General features: G+C 40.2%; 1 protein-coding gene across 6 annotated transcripts in view; it reads left to right on the plus strand.

Moving 5' to 3' along the window:
• The window catches only part of MGAT5 (alpha-1,6-mannosylglycoprotein 6-beta-N-acetylglucosaminyltransferase), a 327,724-nt gene that overhangs the window by 273,400 nt on the left and 28,819 nt on the right, over nt 1-25,505 (plus strand). For all 6 annotated transcript variants that reach the window (XM_084643162.1, XM_084643160.1, XM_084643161.1 and 3 more), the window contains one exon: nt 20,510-20,659. In XM_084643162.1, coding sequence (XP_084499288.1) covers nt 20,510-20,659 — 150 coding nt within the window. The remainder of the gene's footprint in view (nt 1-20,509; nt 20,660-25,505) is intronic.

Below are 25,505 nucleotides of genomic sequence, written 5' to 3' on the forward strand. Positions count from 1 at the left end.
TAAGGGAACTGTGTTTTTGGCTTCTGGGTAACCAGTAAGGTATTATAGAAGCTGCTTTGTTGCGAGCTTGATGGATCTAAGTATCAGAATAACCACCAGCTTTGCGGATTGTCTGCCCCATTCTTTGCAGTTTGCCCTAACTGAGCAACCTCAGCGTGCCCCCACCCCAGACCCCAGTTACACCCCATCATAGCTACAACGGTGTGAGCCAGGTGGCATTTACAAACAGAGAAACAGGGGTCTGGATATGTTAAGTAACTTGCCGAAGGCCACAAGACCTGGGTTCTGTTACAGGCTCACATTCATATTCCCCTTTAACATTCTAGACTGTACTTCAGACCCTTTTATTTCCCAGTGCAGTAATAGTTCAGTTTTTCTAATTCTCTGAAGGCAATCCCTGTATATCAGTTGTGGAGTGCAACAGTTGGCAAGACGGACACACATGTTCTTAGCTTGTGTTGCGGTCAACTGTATGAAAGGATGCTAAGGGAGCCTAAAATTTGGTGTGGAAACATGAGGGAAACATAGCCGGGGTGACCCTCAAGTGACTTTCTGTCTGGAGTTGAGGGCAGTATAAATGACTGAAGAGAGACCGCTGTGTGAACAGGAGGACTGTGTAGAATGTGAGTGAAACCCGTAGCACTTCTTCCTCATCTAAATTAAACAGAATTGGCTTTAATCACAGAATACTACAGCTATAAAGAACTGCTTTGAGGCTTTCCAGGTGCCTTCCGAACTCCGATATGGGTATCAGGCTGTTGTCTTCCACTGCCAATGCAGTTTTGCTATTTGTCTCATGCCACTCACAACCTCATCTCTAATCCAAGAAAGAAAAAATATGCAATGCATTTTAAATAATCTGTTATACATTTTGTAGTTTCCAGACTGCTGCCGGGCGGGCGGGAAGAGGCAGAATTTTTTGTGGTCTGTTTTGGAAAATATCTGAGTTTTAGTGGATCATGAGTTGAATACGAGTCAGCAGTGTGATGCAGCTGCAAAAAACGCTAATATCATTCTGCAGTGTATTAACTGGAAGGTCATATGTTTAATCATAGGAGGTAATCCTCCCACTCCACTTAGCACCAGTGAGGCCTCAGCTGAAATACTGTATTTTTTGGGCACCACACTTTAAGAAAGGTGTGAACAAATTAGAGTCCAGAGGAGAGCAACAAAAATGATGATAGGTTTAGAAAACCTGACCTTTGAGGAAAGGTTAAAAAAACTCTGCATGTTTATTATTGAGAAAAGAAGACTGAGGCAGGACCTGATGATAATAGTCTTCAAATATGTTAAGGGCTCTTATAAAGAGGACAATGTTCTCCACGGTCCATGGAATATAGGACAAGAAGTAATGGGCTTAATCTGTAGCAAGGAAGATTTAGGTTAGGTATTAGGAAAAACTTTCCAACTCTAAGGGGTAGCTAATCTCTGGAATAGGCTTCCAAGGGAGGATGTAGAATCACCATCATTGAAGGTTTTTAATAACAGGTTCGGCAAACATCTGTCAGGGATGGTCTAATTTTACTTGGTCCTGCCTCATCGCAGGAGGCTGGATTTAACTTTGTGGGACTCCTTCCAGCCCTACATTTCTATGAATCTTTGAGGAAATCACTCCAGGAAAATTACAATGTAATATATCAACCACAATTCGCATAAAAAATACTTTTAAGTATTCAGAAGCAACATAATTACAGCCAGTTATGAACACCCAGTGTCTTTTAACAAGATGAGTATTCTTTATAAATTGTTATTGTTCATATAATTTTTTGTGGAAGATTTGGGATTATTACATATTTAATTTCCTTTTTAGTATATTTCAAAAAACTGAGCTAGTAGTATTCTCACTGAACAGTATCCCTCCCTTAAATAGTATGTAAAGGTGTCGTCGTCACCCCCTCCCACCCATGGGTTCTCTGTGGGTACTGATTGGAAGAAAAGTCCGAATTTTTTTTAGTAAAGGTCAGCCTTCCAAGCTAGCATTTCCATGGTTATTAGAGATTGCTGCTGACCATGGGTCTTATTATGTCAGACTTGCCATTCCCCTCCTTTTACATTGTTCTTACACTTTGTATTTATAGATTACTTTCATTGTACTTATCAGTTTTTGAAGCCAGAAGATGTAGGGAGAAAATCTCCTTTCAACTCCCTACACATGCAGATGACATCCTTGCTTATCATCCACTTTCCCTCCAAAATTGCAGAAGAGCTATTGCCTAATTAATCAATTGAAATTTATGTCAGTACTATCAGAAAGCAGCTCAAATCCTGTCTTCCTATGCAACTATGGCTTGTCTTGAGGGAGGCAGCCATTTTAATTCAGTCACACTTCCCCAGACAGGCCTACTTGCTTACATTGAATATATATGGAGAGAAACAGACTAGCAAAGCAAGTAAACAAAAGCCATACATATGGCTGTGCATTTGTAAATCATCTTGCAGACATCAAATTATAAATGAATAGTTAGAGATGTTTTTATAAAAAATGTTTATTTTTATTAAACTAGTCTTCCCTAAAAAAATTATCATTTTTTTTTTAAATTTAGCATTAGCATGGCTGAACTATCAAACTTTCTGCTTATTTCTCCCTTTTCTTTCCACAGGACTATGTACCAGTACAGTGAATTAATGCTGTCCTATAATATTGAGCAAGACTATTAGCTAACAGGATTTAACTTGCACAAGCACCCCACATCCCAACTATCTCTTCCCCTGCACTCACTTCCTCCAACCCACTCTTTCACTGTGCTCCTACTGACTCGCTCAACTTTGTTAACTTTTATCTTTCAATTCTTCCCTCTTTCTTTTTAAGAGCTTTACTTCTCCTCTCTGACCAGTTCTTATGCTGTCAGCCCCTTTTAGCTCCTCTTTACCTTCAATTCTCTTAATCCTTTTTTCCAGCACCTACTCTTTTATCTGTCTACCATCGTGTCTAGGCCAAGACCCCACTGGCATTCAACCCATCTCTTCTCTTGCTCCATTTCTACCATCTTCTCATCTCTGCTGTTATGACTCTGAAGTCTACTCTTTAACACTTTGCCCTTAATTTTTCCATTTATATCCCCCCGTAATGCTGCTTGTCTCCTGTCATCCTTTTGTTCCATCTATTTGTCTCCCTCACCTTTATATGTAGCCCTTTCTGCTCTGATTGATTTCCCTCTCTTCTCCTATTTTAACTAAGCCGTGCTGCTGAATGATTTTCAATTAATGTCCTACCTCCCTTCTTCCCCTTGTCTCTCAAATCCTAGCGCATGCTCTAATTGCCTTGACTTCCTCTCCTCCATCTCTCTCCTTGTTCCCATCGAATCTGGTTTACGCTCACTCTCTCCTGCCTTCACAAACCGTCCTTACCTAAGGTCACTTCTGACCTTCTCTTAGCTAAATTAAAAAGGCTTTTCTGTTCTCATTCTTTGAAAGGGCTGATCTATCTCCTCCTCTGTTTTCTCTCTAAACTTGATTTCCCTGACGTTATGCACTCTTGGTTCTCTTACTTTTACTCCTGAGGGCATTCTGTGCCAAAAAGTTAAAAATTCTGCACACAATATTTTAAAATTTCGCAAGTTTTGTTTGTCAAATAAATGTGGAGGCTCCAGCATGGCATTGGGGAGCACAGGACACAGGCTGCACAGAGGTGGGAGATCACTGTGCAGCTCCCCTCCTCCCCTCCCCCCAGTGCACAGACTCAGCGATGAGGCTGCGCACAACCCTGACACAGCGCAAGGACTGGGCCTGCCCCTCAGTGCCAGGTGCTCCAGGTGTGGGCAGGCAGGCTCAGCAAGGCAGGATCCAAGTGTGGAGGGGCTTAGTGTGGGGGGATCCAAGTGTGCGTTGAGAGGGTTCTGTATGGGGCAATCTGGGTGCAGGCGACTCAGTGGGGGATCCGGGTGCGGAGGAAATCTAGAATATGGGCTTCTTGGAGGGTTCTGGGTGCAACAGTAATGGGACTCTGCAGGGGGGTCCAGCTGAAGGTGGTTTTGGGCTGGGTGTGGGGGGATAGAGCTCAGAAGGGGAATGTGGGGGGCTCAGTGGCAGGGGGTCCAGATGCTGGGGGAGTGGGACTCAGAGGGGTGAGACTTGGCAGGAGGGTGTGGGTATGAGGGGGTGTCAAGTTTCCTTCCCCACTCTGAACTCTAGGGTACAGAGGTGGGGACCTGCATGAAAACCCCCTAAGCTTATTTTTACCAGCTTAGGTTAAAACTTCCCCAAGGTAAAAACTACTTTCCTTTTTCCCTTCGATTTTATTGCTGCCACCACCAAGCGTCTAACAGATATATAACCCGGAAAGAGCCTGCTTGGAAATGTCTTTCCCCCAAAAAATCCTCCCCAAACCCTACACCCCCTTTCCTGGGGAAGGCTTGATAAAAATCCTCACCAATTTGCATAGGTGAACACAGACCCAAACCCTTGGACCTTAAGAACAATGAAAAAGCAATCAGGTTCTTAAAAGAAGAATTTTAATTGAAGAAAAAAAAATAAAAGAATCACCTCTGTAAAATCAGGATGGTACATACCTTACAGGGTAATCAGATTCAAAACATAGAGAATCCCTCTAGGCAAAATCTTAAGTTACAAAAAGACACAAAAACAGGAATATACATTCCATTGAGCACAGCTTATTTTATCAGCCATTTAAACAAAACAGTATCTAACGCATATCTAGCTAGATTACTTACTAAGTTCTAAGACTCCATTCCTTTTCTGTTCCCGGCAAAAGCATCACTCAGACAGAAAGAACCTTTGTTTCTCCCTCCCCCCCCCCCCCCGCTTCCAGCTTTGAAAGTATCTTGTCTCCTCATTGGTCATTTTGGTCAGGTGCCAGCGAGGTTATCCTAGCTTCTTAACCCTTTACAGGTGAAAGGGTTTTTCCTCTGGCCAGGAGGGATTTTAAAGATGTTTACCCTTCCCTTTATATTTATGACAGGGGGTCTGGATGAATGAGGGTTGGGCGGATGGGGGAGCAGCTCCCCATACAGGGATCCCTCGCCCTGCAGCTGAGGAGCGATGGGTACAGGAAGCGCAGGGGTGGGGATAGTTTGCAGAGCTTCCTACAGCTGGTGGAGAAATCTGGCAGTGGGTCTGACATGGCCCTAAATGCTGTGCAAGGAAAGCGGAAGTCCCATCCCCGCCAGCTCAGCCGGGATTAGCAGCTGACTGCAGGGTAGGAGCCACCTGCCAGATCTTCCCTGATCCCACCTCCTGCCCCACAGTGCTTTACCTCTCTGTTGGCTGCCCTGGGCACCCAAAACATACTGCTGGGGAGGGTCGCTTGACCCCTCTTGTGGCTTCCCTTTGCTTCCAGGTCAGTCATTTTTTTTGCAGGGAAGCAAAGAAATCTGCAGGTGATGTAAATTCTGTGCATGCGCAGTGGTGCAGACTTCCCCCAGGAGTCTGACCACTCCCTCAGCATCTCTTTTAAATGGCTTTTTGTTTTCCCTTCTCTCATCTCTTGATTTCATTAGGGGCTCTGTCATCTGACCTTAACTCTTGTGTCTCGATACTTTCCGTGTCATTTGATTTCCTTATATGAGTTCAGCTAGCACTTCTACACCAGCAATTCCCAAGTCTGTTTCTTATTTATATTATAAGATCATTGTGGATGTAAATTTGTGTGTATGATATTATTAACTTACAGGACCATATACATTTTTTAATCTGACTGTGCACCTGAGCTACTATACTAACAGGTATGGAAACAGATTAAAACATGACTACCAAATTCAGTCCATGTGACAGAAATCTAAAATAGACTAGGGGGAGCTGGTTCCCCTGCCTCCTCATCCACCATGTTATTCCCATGTGTTTTAAATTTTTCTTTTGCTGAATTTGGACGTTAAGTGATAATGGTTATCTCAGTGTATGCTTCAGCATAGCTACTAGATTCTCAACATTACATAGCAATGGATGCTGGGACACCTTTATAAATAGTCCACTCATCTCCAGTAATAATTCCTGTCAGTATCTTAGAAGAATTTTACTACTCCTACATTGTAGCAAATTACCTTACTGTAGTTTTACTGAAGTGTTTTGGACTAGTATTTTTTTCTTTATGGCAGGGTTGGGAATACAGCTATAGTTAACCTTCTTTTAACTTGCATAGAAAAACAAAAAATGCTTTTTCATGATACAATCAACAAGGAATGGTTATGAAGAAGGCAGTGTTTATGCCCGCCAAATAATTATACAGACTTTGAAGGGCGAGCAGTAAGCTAACCTACATGATGACGCATTTAAAAAAAGTATTTTTAGTGAAATGCGCCAGACCAGTAGCTCTGGAGATGGAAATCTCCATTTCCTAGAATAGAAAATGCACAGGCATTGGCACGTTTCCCTGGATTGCCCTTCTAATGTCCCTTAATTCTTTTAGCTCAGACGCTTGCCCATTCAGTCATTGGCACCTCAGCTGAGACTGCAAACAGTTGTGGCATTTGACATAGTTTTTGTGATGGGGACACCTGCTTACCTGCCACCTATGACCATGAGGTTACTAGCTCATTTAACACAGACTTCAGAATCTCCTTCTCATCATCATAGTAATGACCTCATTCACGTCCAGCTTGGGTTGGATTTGAACTGACAATATAAAGATGAAAAACTCTTCATCCCATTATCAATACCCTGACCAACCCAAGACCCTGTCTTCTCTGGGAACACATATGGTGTTTATTAATTTCATAAGGTAAACAATTTAATTTGTTATAGATCAAAACAGTACAGCAGAAACACATTTATCCAATCTAATTGGATCTGGGGCCAGATCGGATAATCACAAATCTGCATAAACCAGAAAATGTGAGTTGCAATGCTATAATGCCATCTAGTGGCCCCAGGAGAGATCATCCTTTTCTGGGTCTGTGTATGCTGGTTCGTCCAGTTAAAACGGACAGCCGGATAATGGAGGGTCGGATAAACAGGGTTCTGCTATACAGCTCTCCCTCACAAATCACTGTGGAGAAACGAGAGTTTTCATGCACCAAAGTGTATCATTTGTGCTCTTGTTTTGCATTCCTAGCTTCTCTTCTGTTTTGAAAATTAAAGTGGTTCTTTCTTAAAACAAAAGGAGTACTTGTGGCACCTTAGAGACTAACCAATTTATTTGAGCATAAGCTTTTGTGAGCTACAGCTCACTTCATCGGATGCATAAAGTGGAAAATACAGTGAGGAGATTTATATACACATAGACCATGCAAAAATGGATGTTTACCATATACATTGTAAGGAGAGTGATCACTTAAGATGAGCTATTACCAGCAGGAGAGTGGGGTGGGGGGAGAGAAAACCTTTTGAAGTGATAATCAAGGTGGGCCATTTCCAGGAGTTAACAAGAATGGCTGAGGAACAGTGGGGGGGTGGGGAGGGAATAAACAAGGGGAAATAGTTTTACTTTGTATAATGACTCAACCACTCCCAGTCTTTATTCAAGCCTAAGTTAATTGTATCCAATTTGCAAATTAATTCCAATTCAGCAGTCTCTTGTTGGAGTCTGTTTTGAAATTCTTGACATCTGATTTGTGTCCATTTATTCTTTTACGTAGAGACTGTCCAGTTTGACCAATGTACATGGCAGAGGGGCATTGCTGGCACATGATGCCATATATCACATTGGTAGATGTGCAGGTGAACGAGCCTCTGATAGTGCGACTGATGTGATTAGGCCCTATGATGGTGTCCCCTGAATAGATATGTGAGCACAGTTGGCATAGATCCTTGATAATGCATTGGAGAGGTTCTGTTCTTTTCTTTGTTGGGCCTGTCCTGTAGTAGCGTTGTTCTAAGTCAGCCATAAAAATGTTGGCATAGTGTGGGGCCATGCGGGTACCCATAGCCGTGCCGCTGATTTGAAGGTATACATTGTCTCCAAATGTGAAATAGTTATGGGTGAGGACAAAGTCACAAAGTTGTGATCACTCTCCTTACAATGTATATGGTAAACATCCATTTTTGCGTGGTCTGTGTGCATATAAATCTCCTCACTGTATTTTCCACTTTATGCATCCGATGAAGTGAGCTGTAGCTCACGAAAGCTTATGCTCAAATAAACTGGTTAGTCTCTAAGGTGCCACAAGTACTCCTTTTCTTTTTGCAAATACAGACTAACATGGCTGCTACTCTGAAACCTTTCTTAAAAATGCAGATTCTCTGGTTAGAACAACTTTAGAGTGTGGCATAATCTTGCTGTAAGGTTATAATTAACTTAAGGCAGACATCAGGCTTCCAGCTACCTTGGATCCTGCATAGTACAGATAAAAATCCAGGTATTAGGACTTCTGAAAGATGAAAGGGGTACATGACAAAAATTGAGGATTGGTCCTGCTTTGAGCAGGGAGTTGGACTAGATGATCTCCTGAGGTCCCTTCCAACCCTGATATTCTATGATTCAGGACATGTGCCAAGACCTACAACAGCAGTTCTTGTTTTTTTAAATTGCACTGATAAAAGTTGATACAACTTTCACATGTCCTCATTTTTAATAAGGGAAACTAAAAGCCTGGGACCACAAACTATTCTCCATATGTTTTACAATCTGAACTACAAGGACCACCAGGCAAACAAGGGCTCTGATTAATTGTTCTCTAACACAGTTGGCCTGTAGTTGTGCACATATGTTGTTTTCGTGGTTCAGTGGTGAATGAGACTAATACTGTGTGAAGGTGACTTGAATAATTTAAAATCATGAAAAACTGTCATAATCTAGGCTGCCAAATTGAAATTAAAGCAACTTTCAGCATACTGTACTAGCTTCAAGCAGAGTAAAAGGAGACTTCAGTTTTCCTTGTGTCATGCTTCCATTTATTATTACAGCAGCATTTATACTTCTGAAATTTTAATTTACCCAGTTTAAGACTTCAACCCTTCAGGCTATATCTTCCTGTTGACACTGCCTTAGGGAAAGATGGTTGTCATTCCATTCCTTTGATGTGAAAAGCTTTATCATGAGGCTTTTCAAAGTAGGTGGAAATAATTGGCATAAAGTAATAACAGTTCTGTGTTCAATGATCAACAAAAGTGTCTTTCTCAAATGGCAAGTTTATTGTAGCTGTCAAATGAAATGACTAAAAGCTAGTAGAACTTCCCATTTTGGGTATGAGGAGAAATCATTTGCTGCTTTTTGATGTGACATTTAATGCTGTAAGCCTAGTTTGCACTATGAGCAACAAAAAAGGAGGGACTGACCCACTCTGATCAAAACCTGTGCTGAGAACTGAACAAGTCAATTTTGTATTCCCAGCCAGCGCTCTGGAATCTTTTACTTCACTTTATTTTGGAGAGAACCAAAACACAAGACAAAAAACCTGGTAGCATCTAGTTAAATGATTTTGGATGAAATATGTTTGTGGATAAATGCTGTAAGGAACCACCAAGAAGTGAATGAAAGCACAGTGATAATGAATTGACTTTCAAATTGCAGATCCTGATTTATTTAACAGTCTGTACTTTCTAATGCACTTGTAGCGGGGTAGTTAATTATACATTAAGCTTGGTGCACTAATTCTGATAAAGTTTCCTTTATGCAGTGTGTTTGAATTTTCAAAGCTCCATGGTTATTTGTGACATAGATGTAAAAAATAAAAAAGCGATTGTAGATTTTTTTTTTTAACTATATGCCACTTTCCAGGACACTTGTCCCAAGGAGCATGCTGTTTAACCCAGACAAATAAAATGAAAAGGACAAAGTTAAAATGCACAGAGACACGGACACATCTGTGAGATCTGTATTTTGTTTATACAGATGTATATGTATGTATTTTTTTGGTGCTTTATAGTCAAATGAGAAAACAGGGTCTGACCCAAGCAGATCACAAGCTAAATAAGAGTTTACCATATAAAGTAGCTTAAGAAGGTTTGTGGGGTTTGGTTTGTGGTTTTCTGAGCGGGAGGAGAAAGGAGTATGTTTTATGGAAGAAACGAATTGAGGGTGCATCTGTACAGGAAACAGAAGGGAGACTTTGTCATTTGTTCCAGTTACTCAAAAGTTTCACTTAACTTTAGGGAAAGGGTTTGGTTTGGTTTGCTGTGGTTTTTTTGGACAATAATTTGTTTGTTTTTAAAGTTTGCTTGTTTTTTTGTTTGTTTCACATCTCTTCTCATGAGTAACTCTTCAAGCTATAATGCCTGTTACAAATCAACCCTTTCCAATCTGGACTATAGGGGCTTACTTTGCAAACAGAAACACTGTGGGTAGGCTACACCATACAGTTCTTCACAATGGTACAGGTAGGCAGCTAATATTTCTAATATATCATTTGAGTTTAAGTATCCATTACTTTTTTAAAGCTAGATTATCTGAGAAATTAATTCTATTTTGGATGCTACATTATTTGTGTATAGTCTTAAATCCCTATTCAAGAAATCACTCAAGCATGTATTTAAGTGCTGTCTTGAATGTAGATACTTTTCTGAATTTGGGGATCTTAGTTATTGGTGGATACTTACTCAGTTTGGACCTCTAGAGATGTTTAGAACATAACAGATTTGGAGGAAGGAGGTTTCCCTTCCCTTTATGCTTCAGGAACTCCTCTGTTTTATTTTCCTTCAGGAGCAAGGGATCTGGAAGTAAATATACCTGGGCATCCCTGGGTTCCTTCTTGATTACACGTGAGCCCTAGCAATGAAGTTCTTTGCTGGGCAATTTCAAAGTTTATAGAGGCATTTCAAGCTTGCAGTTCTGGCCTAGGCTTATCTCTACAGTTGACCAAATATCTGAAACAGCAGAGAATGGATTAAATTAATCTCTATTTACCAAATTGGTACTGGAAGTCAAGAAGGGATTTGAGTGTGTTGTTTCCCATACAAAGTACTGTACGTAGCTGCAAGGAATTATATCTGCTCCCTGTACAGTGACCATTTGAGAGAGAGACGGGTGGGCCTGGGCATGCCCCTTCACTTTCAGGGAGAGAGCAGCCTGTAATGATTGTCCCCAGCCTCTCTGCCATTGGACAATATTCTAAGGAGTAGAGACCGCAGTATCTGATTCTGGGAAATCTATGCTCCCATAGTTACAAACAAATAATTAAACATAAAGGGTAACACTTGGAATAGTAACATAAAAAATAAGGTTCAGTGTTGCACCCAAAATCAGGGCTATTTCTGAAGATGTTACTGTCATCGCCCAATTTCTTGCATAGACACAGTTTTGTTGCATATGTAGATTAGTGTGTTAAGAAAGTGTAGCAGGCAGTGTGGAATGTGAGGATTAGTCTTGCTTTGACCAAATTCTTGCTAAGAATTGCCCTTTCTTTCAAGTGGAAGAAATTACTTTGAGAGAGAGAATGGGGCTTCCCCAAAATATATGCCATAACTGAGAAGTCCATGATTACCATAGGAAGAGACAGATTTTTGTCAAAAGACCAAATAATGGTACCTCAGAGGTTTTTTGCAGTAGCCTTGTACCTTACTGGTTAGCAAGCTGCAAAAATAACTAGTGCTAGTTGCTTCTGGTACTAATACTCTTGAAAATAAATGGAAATTCATCCTTAGTTTGATGGGAATTGTTTTTGGATACAAGGTTCAAAGGACAGATTCCTTGCTGTCTCAGAGTAGCACAGACAAGATCAACTTAGTTCTTCTATCTTGCTTTCATAAATACTTTTCCAGCAAGATAAATGTTTAGCATTATGATTTACAGCATTTTCTGCACCATGTTTTTGCAAATATTAACAGGTTTTCCTTGATGAGTAATCTGGCTGCTCTTGTTTGTGATGGAAACTGTTAGCAGTGACTCTGCATGGCCTTCAATAGAAGACCTGCCCTGAATAATCTCTGTGATAAAGCTGAAGAGAGTTACAACTCATTTTATGAGAAAGTGATGCCAGCTGTTGTGTCAAGCACCAGTGGAAGAGGACATGTTTTTGTTTGAATTATTTTTCCTGCCTAAAAGCTTTGGAGTATTCTGAATGGTTCCACTGGGATTGCTTCAGACTGGTTAAAGAGTCTGATGAGAAATCTAAACTGAACAAGAAACCTATTTGTTCTTTCCAGACTAGTCCTAGTCTGGTGTCTAGGTTTTGAGGACACTTATCTGTACGTTCTGATATGCACATCTCTCCAGTGAATTTCTAAACTTTTCCATATATGTTGTACATATGAATTATTGCTACACCTTCCTGTGCACTCCTCAAATATTTTAGGCCAGAAAATATTTTGATTTTGGGGTTGTGTGCTGAGGAATTGTTGTCATTTGAGGCTCATAATGAAAGAAAATATAATACATGTCAGTTGATCTCTCTCGCCACCTGTTGCTATATGCTATTGTCTGACTTGGAATAGGAGGAACTAGCAAATAACTGCTTGCAGCTGTGACAAATTTACCTTTATCTCTATGCACTGTGAAATATATGTTGGCTACATGCTTTTTCCTTCTGCGGTTCAGTCCAGAAGGCTAAATGATTAAAACTAAAGAACAGTGACTAAAGATCCTCAAAGTTTTCATCATTAGTAGCATTCTTGTTTACCAGGAGCCTAATCGTTGTTATTGCAGAAGTTTCCTGTCGCATTAAAGCAGGGGTGGGCAATCTACGGGCCAAATTCAGCCCACCAGCAGCTTTAATCTGGCCCTCGAGCTGCCACTGGGGAGCAGGGTCTGGGGCTTGCCCCGCTCCAGCACTCCAGCCGGGGAGCAGGCCACTCCCCGTGGCTCCTGGAAGCAGCAACATGGCCCCCACTCCAGCTCCTACACGTAGGGCAGCCAGGGGCCTCCACTCTGCACACTGCCCGCACCCAAGCGCCACCCCTGCAGCACCCATTGGCCGGGAACAGCAGCCAGTGGGAGCTGCAGGGGTGGTGCTTGCGGACCAGGCAACATGCAGAGCCGCCTGGCCACACCTCCACATAGGAGCCACAAAAGGGACATGCCACTACTTCCAGGAGCCACTTGAGGTAAGCGGCAACTGGAGCCTATATTCCTGAGCCTCTCCCTGCGCTCCAAACACCTGCCCCAGTCCTGATCCCCCTCCCACTCTTTGAACCCCTTGATCCCAGCCCAGAGCACCCTCCTGCACCCCAAACCCCTCATTCCGAGCCTCACCCCAGAGCCTGCACCCTGGCCAGAGCCTTCGCCCCTTCCCGCACCCCAACCCCCAGCCAGAGCCTGTACCCCACTTCCCCGCCCCAGCCCGGAGCCCCTTCCCGCACCCTGAACTCCCCATTTCTTGCCCCATCCCTGAGCCCACACCCCCATCCAGAGGCCTCACCCCCTCGCGCACCCCAGCCGTAATTTTGTGAGCATTCATGGCCCGTCATACAATTTCTATTCCCAGATGTGGCCCTCGGGCCAAAAACTTTGCCCACCCCTGCATTAGAGAATGTATTATTTTCAGAAACAACATTCTCTTCTTCTAAGTTTAAACAAAGGTTTCAAAACCATTTAAAAATCAGTAGGTTTTAGGTATTCACCTCACATTCATTTTACTGTCACATGGGGGGAAGTGCTCATCTGTTAAAATATAAAAAATGCACTAATTCTACATTATAACAAAATACTTGCGTATTTTTCTTCCAGTAAATTAAGCATCAAAATGAGGTGTGTTTCATTCTGGTTGTTTTCTTTGGTGTAGAACACTAGTATTGCATGGTTTATTGAAGAAAGGAATTACATTACTTAACCTTAAAGTATTCGTATTTTTTGTTTGCAAAACGTCAGAATTGAAGTGCATTGTCTTAGCAGTATGCAGAAGCTTGTATTGTCTTTGTTAGAAAAAAAATATTTCACTGCTATAATATCAAACGTTGGAGGGAGAGGGAAATCCACTTAATGTAACTATAAAAGTCATCTTAAAAATATCAACTTGTGTATGATTATGTATTTTCCTACCTAAATCTTAGATCCTGTATTGAATTCTCTGTATAATCAATACATTTGGTTAAACTTCTCAAATTTATTAAGAATCATTTTGTAACGTTTTCCTACTGTTCAGAAAAATAAAAGTTGTACAATATGTTGTGGGTGTTTATTTTCCTGACCATATTTCAAAATAATTTTATGAAGAAACAGACCTTAGATCTAGGAAGATTTAATTGACACAGGCCTTGTCTACATTACCAAGTTTTGTCACCAAAAACCATCTTTTGGCGACAAAACAGCAAGAGCGTACACACCACAATGGGACTTTTGTCACCAAAAGTGCCCAGTTTTGATGACAAAAAACTTCCACCCCTAGGAAAGACTTTTGTTTTTTCCCCTCCCTTTATTGCTGACAAAGAGCCAGTGTAGACAGTGCTGATTGTTTTGTCAACTGAATCTGCCAGTATCCCTGATTGCTCTGCTCAGTGTTTTGATCTCTGTTGCCCTGCAGGCATGCACCCCTCTCCTTTCAAAGCTTGGGAAGTATCTGTGTGCCGCTCCATTTGGGGAACAAAGAGCAAATCATTGGAATGCTCCTGTTCTGCGCTGCAGGAGGAACCCAGCAGCAGGCAGACTGCTTCCACAGTGGGAGGGGGACAGACTGCTTTGCCATTCCTCAACACGGAGAGCTCACAGAGCTGTTCCTGATGCTGCTCTCGGCAGCTGAGGTGGCTATGGGGGAACTGGGAGAGAATCCCAAGATGTGCAGCAATCAGCTCTTCCTTCCCATAACACTGCACTGTGGGATACATACCCACAGTGCATCACTCACCCTGTTGATGATGATGTCCCCAATGTGGACATGATCTGTCGACAGAGGGAGCAAGTGTGAACACCCTTCGGCGATTTTTCTTTTGTCGACTTTTGGGTGTCGACGTAAGTTTTGTCAACAAAACTTGGTAGTGTAGACAAGCCCACAGACAAAAAAGAATACTTCCTCCATAGCAGAATGGAGTTAATTACTAACTCAGTTGGCAGGATATGAATGGAATAATTAAACAAATCAGAAAGACAATGTGGGTGAGGTAATGTAAAAGCTTGTCTCTCACCAACAGAAGTTGGTCCAAAAAAAATTTACCTCACCCATCTCCTCTGTTTCATATCCTGGGACTGACACAGCTGCAACTACCTGCATAAACAAATTGGACACATTCTGTGATTTTGAAGCCTGTTAATAAATATAGACATTCTGGCAGCATCAAGGAATGGTTTATATTTTATACAGTATCTTTCCTATTGCTGCTTTTGCCCTTTAGAAGAATTTGCATTCCATCTCCCACTTTTTTTATTCTGTTTTGTGGGGAAATTGCTCCTGTAGAATTGCTTCTATAGAAGACAACTCACAGTGAAAATGTGTACATCTGTTACGCAATAGGAGGGACTGGAGAATTGGCTTGAAATGGCAGTGCGAATAAAGGTCTAATATATACCCCATTGTACTTCCATAATGGAAAAGTTCACTAACAAGAGAGTGATTTCAATGGGAATTAGGCACTTTTGAAATTCCCACTAGGTCTCTATTTGCATCTTTAGGTACCTAAATACCTTTGGATATCTGGCCCCTGTCCTCTGTTCTTCTATTGCTACATCTCTGAAATGGGACAATGCATATGGTTCTTAAGGAGCCTCTAGGAGAGGCTGTGAAGACTGGATAACTTTTGTGTGTGTTTTTATTTTAAGAAGAAATGTGCTGTGTAAGAGCTAGGTAACTGTTTATTTCACTGAAATCAGTAACATTTTGAGGAAATCCATCTGTTTTTCTTTCTAGCTGTTTTTTTCTTTGGTAGTATTCTCTTATTTCCAGGAAGCTTTTTTCATTTACCATGAGGGATATATCTGAGCCTAAGTCCTATCTCACTTTTTAATAGTGTATATTCTACTTTATAAACACTAGAATTGGGACGGGGGGGGGGGTGGTTACGTACTTGATTTAATTTTGAAGTCTGCATTTTTCAGATAGTACAGTAACGTGTTCATGTTAACTAATGATGGCAGCAGAGACTGGAAATCCAGGCTCTTGGTTTCTATTGCCTGCTTTTCCAATGATTTACTGCATGACCTTGGGCAAGTCACTTAACATCTCTCTGCTCAGTTTGCTCCTAATAGAAGGATAATACTTGAAGTGCTTCCTCAGTGGAGCATGATGAGATTTAACTGTTTACAAAGCATTTACACTTGGAGGGCACTATTTTAAAAAATAAAGATCCTCTACAAATGAAAAACATACTGTGAGAATAATATGTAAGTCACAGCGAGACAGCAGTGCACTTCATATTATATTTTGTTGCTAGTCTAACCAAGTTGGCTTATCCCTGTGGTATTTTAAAGTACATAATTCACTTGAAGCTTTTTTTTCCAGGCACTAAATATATTATTTGAGTTGCTAATAATACTACATATATAGCCTTAAGCTATAATTACAAGTATCTAAAGAAATAAACGATACCACTGCATTTTATAATAGCCAACTCTGTGTTTTCTTTATCTCATTGTTGATAATAGTATCTCGCATGTATTGAAAGTTTGGTTTGTTCTTTTATGGGTCATTTATAAGTAGCATGTAGGTTTTTTTTTTTTTTTTTTTTTCCTGCATGACCTAACTTACAATGGGAGATAAGGTCCTGGAGCTTAGTTCTGCAGGTATTTAGGGTGATATTGGACGGCAAATTGGACATGCGTTTTCATCCAGTGTGGCAGGAAAGAGCCAAAATAATTTGGGGCTACATGCTCAGAGATGTTGCATTATATCACTGTCTCAAAAGGAAACATAGCCCATTTTGGAAGCCATTGGAATAAGACATGAGATAAGACAAAGTGTCTACTGAAAGCTCTTCCATTCACCTGTTACTGTGACAGTGAGAAAGTCACTTCAGTTCTGTGCCTCTGTTTCTCTTCCAACCTTTTGTCTGTCTTGTCTCTTTAGATTGAAAGCTATTCCATTAGGGACTGGTTTCAGAGTAGCAGCCGTGTTAGTCTGTATCTGCAAAAAGAAAAGGAGGACTTGTGGCACCTTAGAGACTAACAAATCCGATGAAGTGAGCTGTAGCTCACAAAAGCTTATGCTCAAATAAATTTGTTAGTCTCTAAGGTGCCACAAGTCCTCCTTTTCCATTAGGGGCTGTTTCTTACTGTGTGTTTATTGCCCATCACAATGGAGCCCCAGCCTCAATTGGGGTGTTCTTGTAATACAAATAATAGAATACAGCTGTGGCATAATTGCTCCTAGCATGTCATGTTTAGTACTGGACACCTCCTTACCAGAAATGTATTAAAAAATTAAAGTTCAGAAAAGAACAACAAATAGATTCACCAGTGGGGAAAATGTAAGTCATTAAAATATGTACTGCTTAATTCAAAGATAGCTAAAGAGGGACATACATTTACAATTATTTGAAGGGTGTGAACACCAATGAGAGGAATTATTTAGGACAGAACAGAGGATGGGAAAGGGCAATTTGTAGGCATAATTTCAGGACAGCTGAGCATTGGGTTTGGGAATTGGGGCAGCACTGAGTGTGCTAATCCTGACTTGGCCACTGACTTCCTGTGTGGGCTCGGTTAAGTCGCTTTGCCTCCATTTCCTCAATTTCCACATCTGTGAAAGGCCAGGAGTGTTGAAGTCTGTACAGCGTTTCATAATGGTCTTCCAGGAAGTTGTGAAAGCCTAATAGCTTGAGACAAAATGCTAGTAAATATACAACCAAGAACCAGGGATGGGAATGAACTAATAGTGTAGGTCCCTTCCACCTCTAATTTCTGGGATCTTCTGAATTTCATGACTGTATTTGCAATGGGCTGATGCATTAATCCACACCAGCTGATGAGCACTTGAATCGTGGCCAAGGCCTTGAGTAGGGGAAGGTGCCCTTTTTGAAGTTAGACAAGACAGTGACCCTGCATTGTTTTGGTTTGAACCTGGGTACCCATTAAAGATTTCAGACTGCACAGCAAGGCTGAATCAATAAAAGGGAGGAGGCACCTCAGAAAAAAGCCTTTGACAATAGGTGTGGAGACAGAACACCCTTTTAGCCCTGAAGAGCCCCTTCCTGGTCACAGCTGAAGTGGTGTGAATCAGACACCTTTAACAGTCAATGGAAAAAATAATAATTTTTAAGAAGTCCCAAAACACATTCAGTTAATACCAAATTGTGACCCTGTGGATAGAGTATTAGCCTGGGACTCAGAAGACCTGAATTCTATTCCCAGCTCTCCTACAAGTTTGCTGCGTGACCTTGGGCAAGTCATTTCACCACTCTGTGCCTCATTTTCCGCATCTGTAAAATGGGGCTAGAGATACTGACCTCCCTTGTGAAATGCTTTGAGATCTAATAATGAAAAACACTATGTAAGAGCTAAGCATTATTATTTGTTTACTATTATTAGTCTTGAAAATTGACTTTTCAGAACTCTGTTTATACATGACTTTGTATGAGTTTTCTCAGCCAATATTAAGAATATAAATTCTGTTTTGCTGTTTCATTTACTGTAATATGCTGTGTGAAACCTTTCTCTCAAGTGAGTTTATTCATTATACTGTCTGCCTTTCCCTGTCCGTAATCCTAATGAAATATATTTGAGTTGTTAGGGTTGTGGGAAGTAATACTTAACTGTACTTTATTATTATTATTATTGTCTAGATAGCCTTTGAATTAACTACCTTATGGCTTATACAGTATTTTCTGTGGCTTTAAGGTTTTGTAGAGACTAAGCAGCAGCTGACAGAGTTGGATAGCTGCTTTATCCCTGGCTTTTTCCAACATCCAGACTACGAAAGCCTTTTTCATAAGTTGATTTGTACAAGGACATTCTGGATCTTGGATTTAGTTATCAGACAAGAAAGTTTAGTTCTCTCAATATTTTTGTTGACATATATAATAATTAGCCAGTGCATTCTTCCTAAAACATAGTATGGGGCACAACCGGCTGATCAGAGAGATTTAGCAATGGGGCAGGCTGTGAAAGAGCAAGTTGTCCACTTCCCTGCAAGTGTTACCAAACCACAGAGGAAGCTAAAGCTAGAAACCGTCTTTTATTTTCAATCCTCATATAGGATACACTGAATACTTAATGCACGTCCATTTTTGGTAAGCAGTAAATAATAAAATTTCACTTGTCTAGGCTTCGTGTCTTATTGTCCCAGGCATCCAAGTAATAGGATTTTCCTAGTCTACTTCCCCTTTGAGGGAACTTCAGTATCACCGTTGGCCAACTTTCTCATACATAGCTGTCAAATAGTGGTGTGTAGGGGTTGCATATGACAAATCAAGTAGGGTAGAAAATACAAGCCTAGAAATTGTCCTGCCACCCAAGAGTCGAGACATTTGTTGCTTGGTGTTAGGATTACACTGTGTGGATGCTTATGTCCAAATCTTGAGAGAAAGAAGGGGCATGCATTGGGGCGGGGTGGAGAACAAGAAAGGCACACCCCACCCTCCCCCTGTAATCATCAGGGGCACAGAACTTCTCCAATCCTGGGCCCACGGAGACAGGGAAGAGCAAGATCCTCCCAGGGCCAGGGCTGTGGGGGAGGAGAGAGTGAATTCCTGCCGGGGCAGGGAGGTGGAGGGGGAGGGAAGAGCGAGCTGGGGCTGGGGCAATGGGGGGCAGGAAGCTCCTTCTGGGGCCAGATGGGGAGAGAGTGAGCTCCTGGTGGAAGGGGTGGGGCAGAATGTGCCCCCCCAAAGGGGTCAAATTTAAGTTCTTGAATATGTCTCTCAGAGAGCGTGTCTATGGCCCTTGCTCACAAAGGTACTACTGACTGTGAAGACAGTCTTCAGTCAATGAAGTTTAGATTTTTTTAATGGGAATGTTTGCAGTCTGCATCTCTTTAAAACTCAGGAAACATTATTAACATATGATATTGAAAATTAAAATAGTTCTTGTCTGCAAACTAGGACAGTACACTGTTCTGTTACTTGATTTAAAAATAGTCCTAGAAATACATTACTCTTCTAATGCCTTTTCAAAGCTCCTTTAAACTTCAGCCAGTGAGTGTAAATATTGGTAGAGGTCTCATGGGACCATTTATGTGCTTAAAGTTAAGCAAGCATTTGTATAAGTGTTGGCAAGAATTGCACTAGTGAGATAAGATTAACTCCTTCCTTCCTCACAGTGAGGATGTGCCAAGGCCAATTATATTGAGTTCCTAACAGAAATACCTCAACAACTCTTCTAACCAGTTTGCAGGAAGCTATTATTTTTAGGCCGAACTGTGCAACTGTTGTTTGCACGACTTTGCATAAGTAATCCAATGAAAGTGGAGTAAGTGTGCATCACCACTAGTGTGGGTTACAAAATTGAGTTTATTATGTGTAGAAATGTTTTCAATTCAACTTCTGTCTTGAAAACATGTATTGTCTTAGTTACTACAGTTTGGGGGCCTGATTGTGCCCCATTGAAATTAACAGGACATTTTCCCATTGATTTCTGTGGAACAGGAGCAGGCTGTCTGTATTGCAAACTAGCACAAAACTTTTAGAAATTAAGACTTTAAAATGCTAATCACATAATACGCTATCAAGTCTTGTGTCAAAGATGTGGTTATGAAAGATGAGAACCACCGACCTTTCATTTAGGGCTTTGGGACATTGTTTAGGTAGATAACCAGTTCTGATTGGGACAGCATCACTTCTTAAAGTTTGTAAAGACTAAAACAAATTTTGTTTCATTTTATAGGATAAGAAGGCTTATTTGGACATCATTCATACCTACATGGAAGTCCATGGAACCGTCCACGGGACAAGTACTGTCCATATGCCCAGCTACGTGAAAAACCATGGCATACTTAGTGGGCGGGATTTGCAGTTTCTGCTGAGAGAAACAAAAGTAAGCTTATTGCCAAGAGGAAAAAACGCTAAAACCACTAAAGAATTACTGTACTTGAACTCAAATGCCATCTTGCCATTAATTGACACCTGCATTAAGGGGCTTTAGAAACACAAGGCCAAATAAAAAGGAATTTAACCTGGCCTTTGGGTATGTACAAGCACCTAAGAATGCCCTAACAACTGTGCATGTGCTTGACAAACTAGCAGCCACTTATAGAAAACTTGGCTCATGCCATCCAGCCTAGGAGAGACATCTTAAAACCAGTTTCAAAACATCATTAAACTCATTTTTCCTTTTTTGTAACTGAAAAGCACAGCAAAGAGATTATCATCTGTGATAATGTAGTTCATTTTTAAATCCACAATTTAAAAGCTAGGTGCTATCTGACAACTGCACTGCAGGCTCTCATACACTGCCCTAGCAATTACTTTAACCTGGAGTCACATCCCTCTATAGTGATAAAAAGCATTTAATTCCAGATTCAGTTACTTCCTCAGCTCCACATGAGCAGAGAGAGAGAGACTTTTAGAGTGTTCTTTTTGCCTATGGTCCCATAGTCTGCATTTGAACTAAAGTTAAGATAAGAGCAGTGTACACATTTAAATAAACTTTTTTCTCCAGAGGTTAGAACACTTTTTTTTTTTTTCAATTTACCATCCAATTCCCTTACCCTTGGACAGTTTTATGCAGGATATAATAAACACATTTTTAGGAGGATAATTTGAAGCATAGAAACTTGTTAGTGGATCAGGTTCAAATAAAATGTGTAATTTTCAGTCAGTGGGTTTGTGAAGGAAACGTTTCGTGATTTTAAATTTGCAAAATGGAATCTATGGAGCCTTTCCACTTTTTTCCCCACTGTTGATGATTTGTTGCTGTGCACTGTTACAACAGAAGCCATTAAAAAGTAAACTCCTTTCAGTCATGCTATGCAGTCTACCACAGAGATCTCTTATTCAAAGTATAGGGGAAAACAGTGGTAGCCTTGCATTTCTGTGCAGCGGCTTTGGGAAAATTATGACTCTTTTAAAAGACAACCACTCTGTATGTGTACTTTGTGCCTACACACACAATGTTACTATTTAAAAAGTCAGCATGTACTTATATGTGCCACACCAATGTACCTGAGATCACCACAGCTTTCCCCTGTGTTTAGAATGTGAAATTACTGTGTTAATCATGGATTCCACTGTGGGTAAATATTGACATTTTAATAATAACCTGAGCATAAATCTCTCCAGTTAAATTTGTTCTCTTCGCTGGTTAAAACAGAAATCATGTTCAACTGCTTATTTAACTTCCAGGATGCTTATCACAACTTGCAGAGCACATGATATTGTTTATAACTTCTTATAACGAAATAACAGTTTTTACCTCTAATCTTTCTTCAGTAACATGAGTCTTCCTAGGGCTCTTTTTACTTGTATTACACTAAAAATCCTAGTTTTCATTAAGCAGTTTTACATAGCTATTATTGAATCATCTAATAACGATAGCCTAGTAACTGTCAAAATAAAAGGTGGGAGTTGGGTTTTGTTTTTATGTGATTTGGCTTCTGATATTTTGATCCAAATTACATTGATCAGATTGATTAGTGACTGAATTAAATGGAAGGCACTGTAGTTGTAAAGTGCTCATGAGATCTGTCTGGATGAAAGAAGTAATGTAAAATGTCACTATCATTGTGCCAAAGTACTGAAGTCTTTAAAAATGTTGGATCCCTGCAATGCACCTTGCAAAAATCTACAATTCGTGAGAGTTTGAAAGGGTTTCCACGTTATTGCTATGCTTTGATTCTTCCCTGAAACTGTAGTTTTGAGAGTTCGCTATATTTCTCAAATGATGGTGTTTAACAGCTGTAGGTTCTTGAGAGACCGGTATTGAAATGCTAGCCTATTACATCTGCTTTTAAATAATCTCTTCAAATATAATCTTTGCTTCTTTAAATTGGATCTTTACATTTATATTGGTGACATTTTTCAAATATATTAGTCTTTCTATTTTTCAAATATTTTCCATGTTTCTTATTTAATAAATTGATATTTCATAATTATCAAAGCTCTCTTAAACAAAGGATTTGCTTGCTTGTACGTAGCCAGGCTAACATTTAAAAAACTGATAACAGGTAGCGAAGATATCAGATCTTGTTGTCCCAATTTTTAGGGTCTAGTCTTATTCTCAAATAAGTCAATTAAAATGAAATGTCTTGCTAAGTCATGACCAAATGAGATTGCTTGTTGATAATATGGGTCGTTATGATGTGGGTTGTCATTTCTCTTATTTTTAGTATATCTGACATTTAGTCACTCTGATATATTTAGCTTTACACTTGCTTTAATAAAAAATAAATAACAGCAGCCTGAGATTGAGAGTGTTAACTGAGATTTATAAAGTAGTCAGATTTGAATTAAAAAAATCTAATATCTAGGATTAGTATCTCATCAATAATATAGTGACTGGTCACCTGACTTGACATCTGTATGTGATCTGATCACAATACTAAATTAGTCCTCCGCTAGTGTTTGCTGTTAGTGTTCACTGTGACCATGCATTTGAATATTTTGTTCCTGGCTTTCCTGCAGGGCAGGAGAGAATAGCTTGACATGATTATAAAACACCTTCACTTTGACTGTTCACTTGTATCTGCATCAGCTGGTTTGTTGCATCTTGGTGGGCTGGCTTGTTTGTATCAAGTTAATCATGGAAACCCTACATTCTAATATTGCATTACTAAAGGACAGTGAGAACAGTATTTTTCCCAAAAGCAATATATTCTGAAAGACATGATCTGGTAGTTTAACAAATCTCCTAACATGCATGTGCACATTCCCTGGTTGTGGCTCTAATCCTATTTAATTGTAGGCACTAGAAGAAGCCACTCCCCTCCTCCCTTCTTATGCAATACCTGTATAAAGTGGTCTAGCAAATTGTTAATGATTCAGTTATGTTTCTCCGCTCACTAGATCATAGTGTATAGTCAGGACATCAAAAGCACTAAAATGATGACTGCTATAGCCAACAGTGAACCTGGTATCTATATGTTCAATTGCAGCTTCAAGTATAAACCTGCTATTTTTTTCAGCTTTGCCTCTAAAATAATAATAATAAACCTTCAGAGACACTTTTACCTTCAAAAGTTCCATTTCTAAGCATAAGTTTTCAGACATAAAGGGCCAACCACATTCTTTCATACCTGTGAACTCCAGTATTGTACTTTCCAGTTCGTGCAACGTCTCAAACAAGGATTCTTTCCTTGAAAAAAGCAAAGGAGTACTTGTGGCACCTTAGAGACTAACCAATTTATTTGAGCATGAGCTTTCGTGAGCTAAGTGAGCTGTAGCTCACGAAAGCTCATGCTCAAATAAATTGGTTAGTCTCTAAGGTGCCACAAGTACTCCTTTTCTTTTTGCGAATACAGACTAACACGGCTGTTACTCTGAAACCTGTCCTTGAAAAGTCAGAGATCACTACAAATTATAATTAAGTCCATCATGAAATACAGATGCCCACAAATATGTAAGTATGGAGCACCCTCAAATTTTTTCCATCTCAAACTAGATCCAATTTCTGCAACACATTCCAAGAACCAGTAGATGACCACTAAAGTGTGATTTTTGATCACTGCTTTGCAAGCCCCAAATATATGGTTGAAACGTCTGAAATAGTTTAGTTGCTCATAATCATCATCAAGAGCTTGAAGCTGCCACTATATTGTGCGGCTTATAGACCAGAATTTGAAAATGGCTTTCAAAAGAGGCATTTTTTAAATAGGGAGAACTTATAAAATGGCTAGCTTAAGTGTGTGGTTGATGTAGTGCATAACAACAACTAGACCTCAAATTTTCTGACTGAACAGTTTCCCTTTGGAAAATGCTGATTGGACGGAATTGAAATGTTCCACTGGGAACATGGGGATTCTCTCAAAGCTTTCCTGCCTAACCCAGGCTCCTAGACTCCCTGGGCTGCCAGGAAGGCAGTTGGGGAGCTCAGATTGGAAGTTTTTTACAAAATTCAATTTTTGTTCATCCAAAACAGAATTCCCTGAAAATGTCCATCATGCATCTCTCATGTCCACTCCACTTCCAATGTGGAAAATGTCATGACCCCCAACTTTCCATTCTGTTTCTGAACAAACTTTTTTTTAGAAATGAGAAATTCTCTGCAGAATAGAACTTCCAGTTTCCATACAGCTGTAATAACATAAGGAGTGTCTTATTAGCATTTGGCTGCAGAGTGTAACAATCTCTAAAACAGAAATCATGTTCAGCTATTGTGCAGACTGTTAAGCAAGCAGACTTAGTAACTTTCTCATGCTGCAGTTTACACAGCAGTATAGTTAAAAGAAACTTATTGGGAGCACAGTGCTATATTTTCTGCTTCCATGAATTTCACAGTGGAGGGAATCCATACTAAAGGTGTTTCTCTCGTTTACAAGAGCTTTTCCAGTGAGCTTTTCACATGGTGAGAAAAATGTATGAGTTACACTCCATTGTTGGGAGCCTCTCAGCTCTGGGCCATCTCTCTTTTTGCAGTTCAGAATAGAGTGTATTATAAAATAGTTCAGCATTGTTGCACTCACAAATGGTGCTAAACCTATCCGTGCCAGAGAATAAATTAAACTTTTTAGGTAAGCAAAGGATATTAATATGAGAGAGAGACCAAAAAGAAAACTTAGTAAAGTTTTGTGGGTTTATCGAACTGTAACGCTTGGGGTGTGATCTGGCATATACCAAATACATTTTTAAATATTCATCTTCATCTAGCTCAGTAACTGTACAAATCTATTTTCGATTCTGTTTTTTGCCGTTATTTGCAAAGTCTGCATACCTGAGTTTTTCTGAAC

The sequence above is a fragment of the Lepidochelys olivacea genome, assembly GCF_965140295.1.
Source record: "Lepidochelys olivacea isolate rLepOli2 genome assembly, chromosome: 11".
NCBI lineage: Eukaryota > Metazoa > Chordata > Testudines > Cheloniidae > Lepidochelys > Lepidochelys olivacea.